We start from the raw sequence: 13,630 nt of genomic DNA on the forward strand, positions 1-13,630 counted from the left end.
ATTTTAGAAACTCTAAAACATCCATCTTTTAGACATAAGAGACCCTGGAGATGGTGTCAAAGTGCTTTTAGCCAAAATTTTGGGATGATGATGAGATGGTTTTAAATCTTAGATTTAGTTGATGGAAGATGGAGATTGAAAAAGTAGAAAGTTTCTTGTTTTAGAAACTTTATAAAATATCCATCTTTAAGACATAGGAAATCCTAGAGATGGTGTTAAGGAGCTTTCAGTCAAGTTTTGAGATGAGGATGTGATGGTATTGGATCTTGGATTTTGTTGATAAAGAATGGAGGTTGAAAAAATAGAATGTTTATATAACATCCATCGTTTAGACATAGCTGACCGTAGAGATGGTGTAAATGAGGTTTTAGCCAAGTTTTGGATTGATGATGAGATGGTATTGAATCTTAGATTTAGCTGATGAAGGATGGTGATTGAAAAAATAGAAAGTTTCGTATTTTAGAAAATTTATAAAACATCCATCTTTGAGACATTGGAAACTCGAGAGATGGTGTCAAGGAGCTTTTAGCAAAGTTTTGAGATGAGAATGAGAGGGTACTAAATCTTAGATTTAGTTGCTGAATTGTGGAGATTGAAAGAAAAAATAGTTTCCTATTTTAGAAACTTTAGAAAACATCAAACTTTTATACTTAGTAAACCCTAGAGATGGTGTCAAAGAGCTTTTAGCAATATTTTGAGATGAGGATTAGATGGTATTGAATCGTAGTTTTAGTTGATGAAGGATGGAGATTGAAGAAATAGAAAGTTTATTATTTTAGAAACTTTATAAAATATCCATCTTTTAGACGTGGGAAATCCTCGAGATAGTGTTAATAAGCTTTTTGCCATGTTTTGAGATCAGGACGAGATGGTATTGAATCTTAGATTTATTGAAAAAATAGAAAGTTTCTTATCTTAGAAACTTTTCAAAACATCAATTTTTAGCCATAGGAGACCCTAGAGATGGGGTCAAAGAGCTTTTAGCCATGTTTTGAGGTGAGGGTGAGATGCTATTGAATATTTGATTTAGTTGATGAAGGACCACCTTTTATGCTATTAAAACCCTAGATATGATGTTAACCAACTTCTAGCCACGTTTTGGGTTGAGGATCAGAGGGTATTGAATCTTAGATTTAGCTGATGAAAGATGGAGATTGGAAAAAAAGAAATCTTCTTATTTTAGAAACTTTATAAAACATCTATCTTTTGGACATAAGAAACCCTAGAGATGGTGTCAAGGAGTTTTTTGCCAAGTTTTAAGATTAGGATGGGAGGGTATTGAATCTTAGATTTAGTTGCTGAAGGATAGAGATTGAAGAAATAAAAATTTCTTATTTTAGAAACTTTATAAATATCAATCTTTTACTTTTTGTAAACCCTAGATATGGTGTCGAAGTGCTTTTAGCTAAGTTTTGAGATGAAGATTAGGTGGTATTGAATCATAAATTTAGTTGATTAAGGATGTAGGTTGAAAAAATAGAAAGTTTCTTATTTTAGAAACTTTATAAAACATCCATCTTTTAGACATAGAAAACCCTAGATGTGGTGTAAAGAAGCTTTTAGCCAAGTTTGTAGAAGAGGGTGAGATGGTATTGAATCTTAGATTTAGTTGATAGAGGATATTGAATTAAACAATAGAAAGTTTCTTAATAGTCAGAAAATACGGCAGGACCGTTAGAGCCCGCCACGTGTCACCCTTATACCAAAAGAATCTAATTATGATCAAGAAAAGTATAAAGACAAGTGTTGGGGGAAAACTAAATAAATTCCCCTTTTACTTTGGACACATGGCATACATGCTATTGCATGGCAAGCTCTACGACAAGTGGCAAACATGCTAAAAACTTGCCATGCACCAGGACACATGGCTTATACACCAAAACATGGTGTAAGAACTCTAAGCCTATAAAAGGCTCCCCCTTGCTCAAATGTAAAAGGAGACTCTTCTTCCCCCCATAAGCATGTTTATCTCTATTAGTCTTGCTTAGATACCTGTGATACCGATACCTGACTTGAGCGTCGGAGGGTGCCCCTGAGTCCCCACTCTGGGGTCCTTCTAACGTTGTTTTCTATGAGCGCAGGCACTCATGAATAGGAGCTCTACCAACCTAAGCTACTGGTTTTGCCGATACCGCTCGTCCGACGCCCAGATCCGGATTTTGGCATCATCAGATTGGCGCCATCTGTGGGACCCGAAAGAAAAAATAAATCTAAGCACGACACTAGTTTCAGAGAAAATCACAATGGGGGGCATGAGATCAGACCTCTCTCAGATCTCCATCCGAAAAAGTGCTGGGGGGGGGCAAGGGATGACCTCTCTCTCAGACCACCATTAGGAAAAGTGCTGGGGCAAGAATCCACACACTAAATTCGATATCTATGCAGATACATATCGGAGCTATTCGGTTCTCAATCCGCAGGTTTTTGATCAAGAGATCATCGCCAACACAGTGAACATTGACGGTTTCAACAAAACCAGTGAGATCTAACCCTCTTAAATTAGTTTGTGAATCTTTGTAGAAATTTTCTGATGTTTTTTCCTCACTCTTAATCTTGATAATGGCACCCTTGGGAGATACATGATATCCCGTAGTCGATCGTCTGCCGGCACCGTCCTTGTGTGCGCCGGAGGGTCGACGGATGGGGTGCGGCCTTTCCTTTTCTGACCGGTCCGTCAAAGATGGAAGTTGGAGTTGTTTCCATTTTTCCAAGCGTGGACCGGATCTAATTCCAGGAAAGCGTCCAGTCTTTCCATTCTGGAGGAAGAAGGGGAAGAGATAAATTGCTTTGTTTTTTTTTTTAAAAAAAAAACCTCCCCCCTGATAATGATATTTACAGCCGTATCGAAAAAAATGGCAAGAAAGGTGGCATCCCACCTTGGGAAGCGCTCCAAGACATTTAATATAATATGATATATTACTAAGATGGGAAAGTCAAGCTTTCTTTAGGGTTTTGCTAACGAAGTGAAGTCTGACAGATCTTCACACAAGGATTTCATTGAACCGACCTGTCTTTTTTTTTTAGAATTGCTTTATGAGATGCTTGGAAATAGGTGCAATGATCTTGATAATAGCACCCCTCCTCTCCTCCTACATGGCTCTCTGTTTGCAACATAAAGATGACCTTTTTATTAAGCACACGATTTGTGCACGTCTAGTAAGATGGTTGTTGCATTTAATGAAAAACCCACACACCATGATTTCAGTAGTGACACCCCTCGAGGAGATGGAACTCGTTTTCACGATTCTGGAAACTGGCTTTATATTTCTAATTTTATAATAGGAGGGATACCCATTTAAATGAATTAAATTTGCTTAACTTGCTATAAGTGAAATCCATTACTTTGAGGATCTAGTAAATAATGGTATTCCTTAGCACGTGGCAAAAGATGGTGGGCCCTACAAAATGAGGTGGTGATACAGATCGTGGGCACCACACATCCCAATGATTAAGGTCGTGGCTGCCCCATTCCATCAAAATATGAGGCCATTATACACCGCACAAATATTAGATAATCGCAACCGTTGATTTAATCCTTACGCTTACTGGGATGTCATCCGGTAATAAATGGCAAAATATTTTTGGCCTAAAAAGAGGGCTATTATGAGACCAAATCAACGGGTGAGATCACTTGCCATGTCTATGCGCGCTTCAATGGGCCGAGCCTTACCAAATTAACATACATGTCTCTCGTCTTTGCCACCCGCTGTGGAGAATGAAATAACATCTACGTACTCTTATTTTGATAAGTGCCCTCGTACTATTTCCGATTAGTTGTTGAGACCATATTCAAAATGGTAACAACCTCTAAAAGCTGATTCGAGAAATGCAAAATATAGAGTAAAGTGCCATTATTGAAACAATGGGAACACAACTGTAATCTACCACCACTGACGACACCCAGATTGAACGATCCAAGCCCTTGGATCGAAGGTGTTTTAGTCAATTTTAAAAATTAATTTGCTTATGCTTGTGTGGCTCCCTTAAGGCATCTAATACATTCGGGGGGCATGAGAAACAATTGTCAGTTCTATGCAAAGACCAATGTGTGCGAGCCTCACAAGGCTGAGGCCGAGTTGGTGTTCAAGCATCCGATGTGGCCCGCAAACAAGCTGAGCCGGTAGATGGCCCTCCAAAGTCCAAAGACACCTCAAAACATCGGAGACCCAAGCGATCGAGAAAAGCATCTTTATGAAGACCCTCTCCGAGCAACTCTCCATGTCACAGACACAATTCTCCGGATTCCCCATGGATAGATGTCCACCGACATGCCTGTGATTGCACCGATCCCCACGGACATGTTTTGCCAAATACGATCTAAAAAGGATGACATGGCGGGGCAGACCATCAACTTCAGTTGTGGCATCACCAGTATCTCCATCGCTTCTTCCTTCAACACTGCTCTTGGAGAGTTGAGGCCTATTCCAAATCAAAGCGACCAATACAAATTTTCTATACCACCATACCACTAATATTAACAACACTCATGTTTTTGTTCTTCCTCTAGGACAAGCTTAAAAGTTCCGGCAAGGATGGGCTATAAAGTCCTAGACCGAGATCAAAAGCCCACTCTGAGGCTAAGCATCGCCGAAAAAGACCCCTCCGAGGCACGACATCAACGAAACTCGGATCCCACCTTATGCGGTCGGAGATACCGAGGCACGACATCAACGGAACCCGGATCCCACCTTATGCGGTTTGAGATACCGAGGCACGACATCAACGGAACTCGAATCCCACCTTATGCGGTCGGAGATACCGAGGCACGACATCAACGGAACCCTGATCCCACCTGATATGGTCGGAGATACCAGGGCACGACATCAATGAAGCCCGGATGCCACCTCATACGGTCGGAGATACCAAGGCACGACATCAACGGAGCCCGGATCCCACCTCATACGGTCGGAGAGAACGAGGCACGACTCCAACGGAGCCTGGATCCCACCTCATACGGTCGGAGAGAACGAGGCATGACACCAATGGAACCCCAGTCCCTCGAAGCTGGAGCATGGATAACCTCCGAGAGTTTTACCAGCGAAAAGGAAGGGTAAGGTCCGTGTTTTCTTTTTAGATATGATGTATGTTTTGCTTGTTCTCCTTTTGTCATTTCCAGAGACAAGACAAAGACATGTATCCCCGTGGCAAATCAATGAAATAGCACTTCTATCTGAGCCATGTGTGTATCTCTACTTTCCGGCCCACGATAAATAAAGGGCCGGAAAAAGACAGGGAGTGGGACAGAGGTAGCATCTGGGCTGATCCCCCCAAACATACCCTAAAACGCTCCCCATGAAAAAAAGACCTCCCCTTAAAGGGCAGGCGGGACCCATTAACCCCGAACTGATCACTCAAGGGGAAGATAGTCCTTCCACGAATAAGAGGCCGTACAGGGGTGCACTAGAAGTATTCTCGCCAACCAAGTTAGAACTTCACAACTCCACCAGATGGAAAATGCCAAGTACGGTGGGAAAGGCTCAGAACCCAGCACAAGGGTCCGGCAAGGCCACTACAATTCCACCAGATGGAAAATACCAAGTACGATGGGAAAGGCTCAGAACCCAGCACATGGGTCCGGCAAGGCCACTACAATTCCACCAGATGGAAAATACCAAGTACGGTGGGAAAGGCTCAGAACCCAGTACAAGGGTCCGGCAGGGCCACCACAATTCCACCAGATGGAAAATACCAAGTACGGTGGGAAAGGCTCAGAACCCAGCACATGGGTCCGGCAGGGCCACTACAACTCCACCAGATGGAAAATACCAAGTACGGTGGGAAAGGCTCAGAACCCAGCACAAGGGTCCGGCAAGGCCACTACAATTCCACCAGATGGAAAATACCAAGTACGGTGAGAAAGGCTCAGAACCCAGCACAAGGGTCCGGTAGGGCCACTACAATTCCACCAGATGGAAAATGCCAAGTACGGTGGGAAAGGCTCAGAACCCAGCACAAGGGTCCGGCAAGGCCACTACAATTCCACCAGATGGAAAATACCAAGTACGGTGGGAAAGGCTCAGAACCCAGCACAAGGGTCCGGCAAGGCCACTACAATTCCACCAGATGGAAAATACCAAGTACGGTGGGAAAGGCTCAGAACCTAGTACAAGGGTCCGGCAGGGCCACTACAATTCCACCAGATGGAAAATACCAAGTACGGTGGGAAAGGCTCAGAACCAAGTACGGTGGGGAAGACTAAGAACCCAGCACAAGGGTCCGGCATCACTACTACAATTCCACCAGATGGAAAATACCAAGTACGATGGGAAAGGCTCAAAACCCAACACAAGGGTCCGGCAAGGCCACTACAATTCCCCCAGATAGAAAATACCAAGTACGGTGGGAAAGGCTCAGAACCCAGCACAAGGGTCCGGCAAGGCCACTACAATTCCACCAGATGGAAAATACCAAGTACGGTGGAAAAGGCTCAGAACCCAGCACATGGGTCCAGCAGGGCCACTACAACTCCACCAGATGGAAAATACCAAGTTCGGTAGGAAAGGCTCAGAACCCAGCACAAGGGTCCGGCATCACTACTATGATTCCACTAGATGGAAAAAGAGCCTAGTTGAGCAAAAATGGCTCGGACCTCAAGACAAAGGTCCAGCCACCCTACTACCACTCCACTTAGATGGAAAAAGAGCCTAGTCGAGCAAAGAAAAGGCTCGGACCTCAGGACAATGGTCCGGTCACCCAACGATTATTCCACTTAGATGGCGAAAAGGCCCATCGAGAAAGAACTGCCGAATGTAGCAGCACGCCCCTTCGCCTTCCCAGACTCCCATGAATACCCTCGTCACTAAATTCTTTGACCAGACAAAGAAACTTACTCCCATGGTCCATTTAATGGACCAAAGGAGTAGGGGGTATTATGATAGGGAGAAAATATGGCAGGACCGTTAGAACCCGCCACGTGTCACCCTTATACCAAAAGAATCTAATTATGATCAAGAAAAGTATAAAGACAAGTGTTGGGGGAAAACTAAATAAATTCCCCTTTTACTTTGGACACATAACATACATGCTAATGCATGGCAAGCACTACGACAAGTGGCAAACATGCTAAAAACTTGCCATGCACCAGGACACATGGCTTATACACCAAAACATGGTGTAAGAACTCTAAGCTTATAAAAGGCACCCCCTTGCTCAATGGTAAAAGGAGACTCTTCTTCCCCCCATAAGCATGTTTATCTCTATTAGTCTTGCTTAGATACCTGTGATACCGATACCTGACTTGAGCGTCGGAGGGTGCCCATGACCCCCACTCCGGGGCCCTTCTAACGTTGTTTTCTATGAGCGCAGGCACCCATGAATAGGAGCTCTACCAACCTAAGCTGCTGGTTTTGCCGATAGTGCTCGTCCGACGCTCAGATCCGGATTTTGGCATCATCATTTCTTATTTTAGAAACTCTAAAACATCCATCTTTTACACATAAGGGACCCTGGAGATGGTGTCAAAGAGCTTTTAGCCAAGTTTTGGGATGATGATGAGATGGTTTTAAATCTTAGATTTAGTTGATGGAAGATGGAGATTGAAAAAGTAGAGAGTTTCTTGTTTTAGAAACTTTATAAAATATCCATCTTTTAGACATAGGAAATCCTAGAGATGGTGTTAAGGAGCTTTCAGTCAAGTTTTGAGATGAGGATGTGATGGTATTGGATCTTGAATTTTGTTGATAAATGATGAAGATTGAAAAGATAGAAAGTTTATATAACATCCATCGTTTAGACATAGCTGACCGTAGAGATGGTGTCAATGAGCTTTTAGCCAAGTTTTGGATTGATAATGAGATGATATTGAATCTTAGATTTAGCTGATGAAGGATGGAGATTGAAAAAATAGAAAGTTTCTTATTTTAGAAACTTTATAAAACATCCATCCTTGAGACATTGGAAACTCGAGAGATGGTGTCAAGGTGCTTTTAGCAAAGTTTTGAGATGAGAATGAGAGGGTACTGAATCATAGATTTAGTTGCTGAATGATGGAGATTGAAAGAAGAAAAAGTTTCCAATTTTAAAAACTTTATAAAATATCAAACTTTTATACTTAGTAAACCTAAGAGATGGTGTCAAAGAGCTTTTAGCAATATTTTGAGATGAGGATTAGATTGTATTAAATCTTAGATTTAGTTGATGAAGGATGGAGATTGAAGAACTAGAAAGTTTATTATTTTAGAAACTTTATAAAACATCCATCTTTTAGACGTGGCAAATCCTCGAGATAGTGTTAATAAGCTTTTCGCCAAGTTTTGAGATCAGGACGAGATGGTATTGAATCTTAGATTTAGTTGATAAAGCAAGAAGATTGAAAAAATAAAAAGTTTCTTATCTTCGAAACTTTTCAAAATATCAATTTTTAGCCATAGGAGAGCCTAGAGATGGGGTCAATGAGCTTTTAGCAATGTTTTGAGGTGAGGATGAGATGGTATTGAAACTTAGATTTAGTTGATGAAGGACCACCTTTTATGGTATTGAAACCCTAGAGATGATGTCAACCAACTTCTAGCCACATTTTGGGTTGAGGATCAGAGGGTATTGAATCTTAGATTTAGCTGATGAAGGATGGAGATTGAAAAAAATAGAAAGCTTCTTATTTTAGAAACTTTATAAAACATCCATCTTTTGGACATAAGAAACCCTAGAGATGGTGTCAAGGAGTTTTTTGCCAAGTTTTAAGATTAGGATGAGAGGGTATTAAATCTTAGATTTAGTTGCTGAAGGATAGAGATTGAAGAAATAAAAAGTTTCTTATTTTAGAAACTTTATAAATATCAATCTTTTACTTTTTGTAAACCCTAGATATGGTGTCGAAGTGCTTTTAGCTATGTTTTGAGATAAGGATTAGGTGGTAGTGAATCATAGATTTAGTTGATGAAGAATGGAGATTGAAAAATTACAAAGTTTCTTATTTTAGAAACTTTATAAAACATCCATCTTTTAGACATAGAAAATCCTAGATGTGGTGTAAAGAAGCTTTTAGCCAAGTTTGTAGAAGAGGATGAGATGGTATTGAATCTTAGATTTAGTTGATAGAGGATATTGAATTAAAAAATAAGAAGTTTCTCATTTTAGAAACTCTAAAATGTCCATCTTTTAGACATAAGAGACCCTGGAGATGGTGTCAAAGAGCTTTTAGCCAAGTTTTGGGATGATGATGAGATGGTTTTAAATCTTAGATTTAGTTGATGGAAGATTGAGATTGAAAAAGTAGAGAGTTTCTTGTTTTAGAAACTTTATAAAATATCCATCTTTTAGACATAGGAAATCCTAGAGATGGTGTTAAGGAGCTTTCAGTCAAGTTTTGAGATGAGGATGTGATGGTATTGGATCTTGGATTTTGTTGATAAAGGATGGAGATTGAAAAAATAGAAAGTTTATATAACATCCATCGTTTAGACTTAGCTGACCCTAGAGATGGTGCCAACGAGCTTTTAGCCAAGTTTTGGATTGATGATGAGATGGTATTGAATCTTAGATTTAGCTGATGAAGGATGGAGATTGAAAAAATAGAAAGTTTCTTATTTTAGAAACTTTATAAAACATCCATCTTTGAGACATTGGAAGCTCGAGAGATGGTGTCAAGGAGCTTTTAGCAAAGTTTTGAGATGAGAATGAGAGGGTACTGAATCTTAGATTTAGTTGCTGAGTGATGGAGATTGAAAGAAGAAAAAGTTTCCTATTTTAGAAACATTATAAAAGATCAAACTTTTATACTTAGTAAACCCTAGAGATGGTGTCAAAGAGCTTTTAGCAATATTTTGAGATGATGATTCTATTGTATTGAATCTTAGATTTAGTTGATGAAGGATGGAGATTGAAGAAATAGAAAGTTTATTATTTTAGAAACCTTATAAAACATCCATCTTTTAGACGTGGGAAATCCTCGAGATAGTGTTGATAAGCTTTTTGCCAAGTTTTGAGACCAGGACGAGATGGTATTGAATCTTAGATTTAGTTGATAAAGCAAGAAGATTGAAAAAATAGAAAGTTTCTTATCTTCGAAACTTTTCAAAACATCAATTTTTAGCCATAGGAGAGCCTAGAGATGGGGTCAATGAGCTTTTAGCCATGTTTTGAGTTGAGGATGAGATGGTATTGAAACTTAGATTTAGTTGATGAAGGACCACCTTTTATGGTATTGAAACCGTAGAGATGATGTCAACCATCTTTTAGCCACGTTTTCGGTTGAGGATCAGAGGGTATTGAATCTTAGATTTAGCTGATGAAGGATGGAGATTGAAAAAATAGGAAGCTTCTTATTTTAGAAACGTTAAAAAACATCCATCTTTTGGAGATAAGAAACCCTGGAGATGGTGTCAAGGAGTTTTTTGCCAAGTTTTAAGATTAGGATGAGAGGGTATTGAATCTTAGATTTAGTTGCTCAAGGATAGAGATTGAAGAAATAAAAATTTTATTCTTTTAGAAAATTTATGAATATCAATCTTTTACTTTTTATAAACCCTAGATATGGTGTCGAAGTGCTTTTAGCTAAGTTTTCAGATGAGGATTAGGTGGTATTGAATCAAAGATTTAGTTGATCAAGGATGGAGATTGAAAAATTAGAAAGTTTCTTATTTTAGAAACTTTATAAAACATCGATCTTTTAGACATAAAAAATCCTAGATGTGGTGTAAAGAAGCTTTTAGCCAAGTTTGTAGAAGACGATTAGATGGTATTGAAGCTTAGATTTAGCTGATGATGAGATGTTATTGAATTTTTAGACATAGCTGACCCTCGAGAGATGGTGTCAAGGAGCTTTTAGCAAAGTTTTGAGATGAGAATGAGAGGGTATTGAATCTTAGAATTAGTTGCTGAATGATGGAGATTGAAAGAAAAAAAAGTTTCCTATTTTAGAAAATTTTTAGTTAACCCTAGAGATGGTGTCAAAGAGCTTTTAACAACATTTTGAGATGAGGATTAGGTGGTTTTGAATCTTAGATTTAGTTGATGAAGGATGGAGATTGAAGAAATAGAAAGCATATTATTTTAGAAACTTTATAAAACATCCATCTTGTAGACGTCGGAATTCCTCGAGATAGTGTTAATAAGCTTTTTGCCAAGTTTTGAGATCAGGACGAGATGGTATTGAATCTTAGATTTAGTTGATAAAGTAAGAAGATTGAAAAAATAGAAAGTTTCTTACTTTAGAAACTTTTCAAAACATCAATTTTTAGCCATAGGAGACCCTAGAGATGGGGTCAATGAGCTTTTAGCCATGTTTTGAGGTGAGGATAAGATGGTATTGAAACTTAGATTTAGTTGATTAAAGCACACATTTTATGGTATTGAAACCCTATAGATGATGTCAACCAACTTCTAGCCACGTTTTGGGTTGAGAATCAGAGGGTATTGAATCTTCGATTTAGCTGATGAAGGATGGAGATTGAAAAATAGAAAGCTTCTTATTTTAGAAACTTTATAAAACATCCATCTTTTGGACATAAGAAACCCTAGAGATGGTGTCAAGGAGTTTTTTGCCAAATTTTAAGATTAGGATGAGAAGGTATTGAATTTTAGATTTAGTTCCTCAAGGATAGAGATTGAAGAAATAAAAAGTTTCTTCTTTTAGAAACTTTATAAATATCAATCTTTTAATTTTTATAAACCCTAGATATGGTGTCGAAGTGCTTTTAGCTAAGTTTTGAGATGAGAATTAGGTGGTATTGAATCATAGATTTTGTTGATGAAGGATGGAGATTGAAAAATTACAAAGTTTCTTATTTTAGAAACTTTATAAATATCAATCTTTTAATTTTTATAAACCCTAGATATGGTGTCGAAGTGCTTTTAGCTAAGTTTTGAGATGAGGATTGGGTCGTATTGAATCATAGATTTAGTTGATGAATGATGGAGATTGAAAAATTATAAAGTTTCTTATTTTAGAAACTTTATAAAACATCCATCTTTTAGACATAGAAAATCCTAGATGTGGTGTAAAGAAGCTTTTAGCCAAGTTTCTAGAAGAGGATGAGATGGTATTGAATCTTAGATTTAGTTGATAGAGGATATTGAATTAAAAAATAGAAAGAGTTTCTTATTTTAGAAACTCTAAAGCATCCATCTTTTAGACATAAGCGACCCTGGAGATGGTGTCAAAGAGATTTCAGCCAAGTTTTGGGATGATGATGAGATGGTTTTAAATCTTAGATTTAGTTGATGGAAGATGGATTTTGAAAAAGTAGAAAGTTTCTTGTTTTAGAAACTTTATAAAATATCTTTCTATTAGACATAGTAAATCCTAGAGATGGTGTTAAAGAGCTTTTAGTCAAGTTTTGAGATGAGGATGTGTTGGTATTGGATCGTGAATTTTGTTGATTAAGGATGGAGATTGAAAAAATAGAAAGTTTATATAACATCCATCGTTTAGACATAGCTGACCCTAGAGATAGTGTCAATGAGCTTTTAGCCAAGTTTTGGATTGATGATGAGATGGTATTGAATCTTAGATTTAGCTGATGAATGATAGAGATTGAAAAAATAGAAAGTTTCTTATTTTAGAAACTTTATAAAACATCCATCTTTTAGACGTTCGAAACTCGAGAGATGGTGTCAAAGAGCTTTTAGCAACGTTTTGAGATGAGAATGAGAGGATACTGAATCTTAGATTTAGTTGCTGAATGATGGAGATTGAAAGAAAAAAAGTTTCCCATTTTAGAAACTTGATAAATCATCAAACTTTTTAACTTAGGAAACCCTAGAGATGGTGTCAAAGGGCTTTTAGAAACATTTTGAGATGAGGATTTGATGGTATTAAATCTTAGTTTTAGTTGATGAAGGATGGAGATTGAAGAAATATAAAGTTTACTATTTTAGAAACTGTATAAAACATCCATCTTTTAGACGTGGGAAATCCTCGAGAAAGTGTTAATAAGCTTTTTGCCAAGTTTTGAGATCAGGACGAGATGGTATTGAATCTTAGATTTAGTTGATAAAGTAAAAAGATTGAAAAAATAGAAAGTTTCTTATTTTAGAAACTTTTCAAAACATCAATTTTTAGCCATAGAAGACCCTAGAGATGGGGTCAAGGAGCTTTTAGCCATGTTTTGAGGTGAGGAGGAGATGGTATTGAAACTTAGTTTTAGTAGATGAAGGACCACCTTTTATGGTATTGAAACCCTAGACATGATGTCAGCCAACTGCTAGCCATGTTTTGGGATGAGAATCAGAGGGTATTGAATCTTATATTTAGCTGATGGAGGATGGAGATTGAAAAAATAGAAAGCTTCCTATTTTAAAAACTTTATAAAACATCCATCTTTTAGACATAAGAAACCCTAGAGATGGTGTGAAGGTGTTTTTTGCCAAGTTTTAAGATAGGATGAGAGGGTATTGAATCTGAGATTTAGTTGCTGAAGGATAGAGATTAAAGAAATAAAAAGTTTCTTATTTTTGAAACTTTATAAATATCAATCTTTTACTTTTTGTAAACCCTAGATATGGTGTCGAAGTGCTTTTAGCAAAGTTTTGAGATGAGGATTAGGTGGTATTGAATCATAGATTTAGTTGATGAAGGATGGAGATTGAAAAATTACAAAGTTCCTTATTTTAGAAACTTTATAAAGCATCCATCTTTTTTACATAGAAAATCCTAGATGTGGTGTAAAGAAGCTTTTAGCCAAGTTTGTAG

At 38.2% G+C, this 13,630-nt stretch overlaps 1 protein-coding gene across 1 annotated transcript in view; it reads right to left on the reverse strand.

The window, feature by feature from the left end:
* Positions 1-1,799: 1,799 nt before the first annotated feature.
* LOC143861414 (uncharacterized) overlaps positions 1,800-13,630 on the reverse strand; it is a 67,146-nt gene continuing 55,315 nt past the window's right edge. The window contains exons 3-5 of the mRNA XM_077372341.1: positions 4,062-4,419; positions 2,328-2,756; positions 1,800-2,069 (exon numbers count right to left, since the gene is read on the reverse strand). Coding sequence (XP_077228456.1) covers positions 1,800-2,069; positions 2,328-2,756; positions 4,062-4,419 — 1,057 coding nt within the window. The remainder of the gene's footprint in view (positions 2,070-2,327; positions 2,757-4,061; positions 4,420-13,630) is intronic.

This window comes from Tasmannia lanceolata, unplaced genomic scaffold, assembly GCF_043159265.1.
Source record: "Tasmannia lanceolata isolate RefF3 unplaced genomic scaffold, GAP_Taslan_0.1 ptg000037l, whole genome shotgun sequence".
Classification (NCBI taxonomy): domain Eukaryota; kingdom Viridiplantae; phylum Streptophyta; class Magnoliopsida; order Canellales; family Winteraceae; genus Tasmannia; species Tasmannia lanceolata.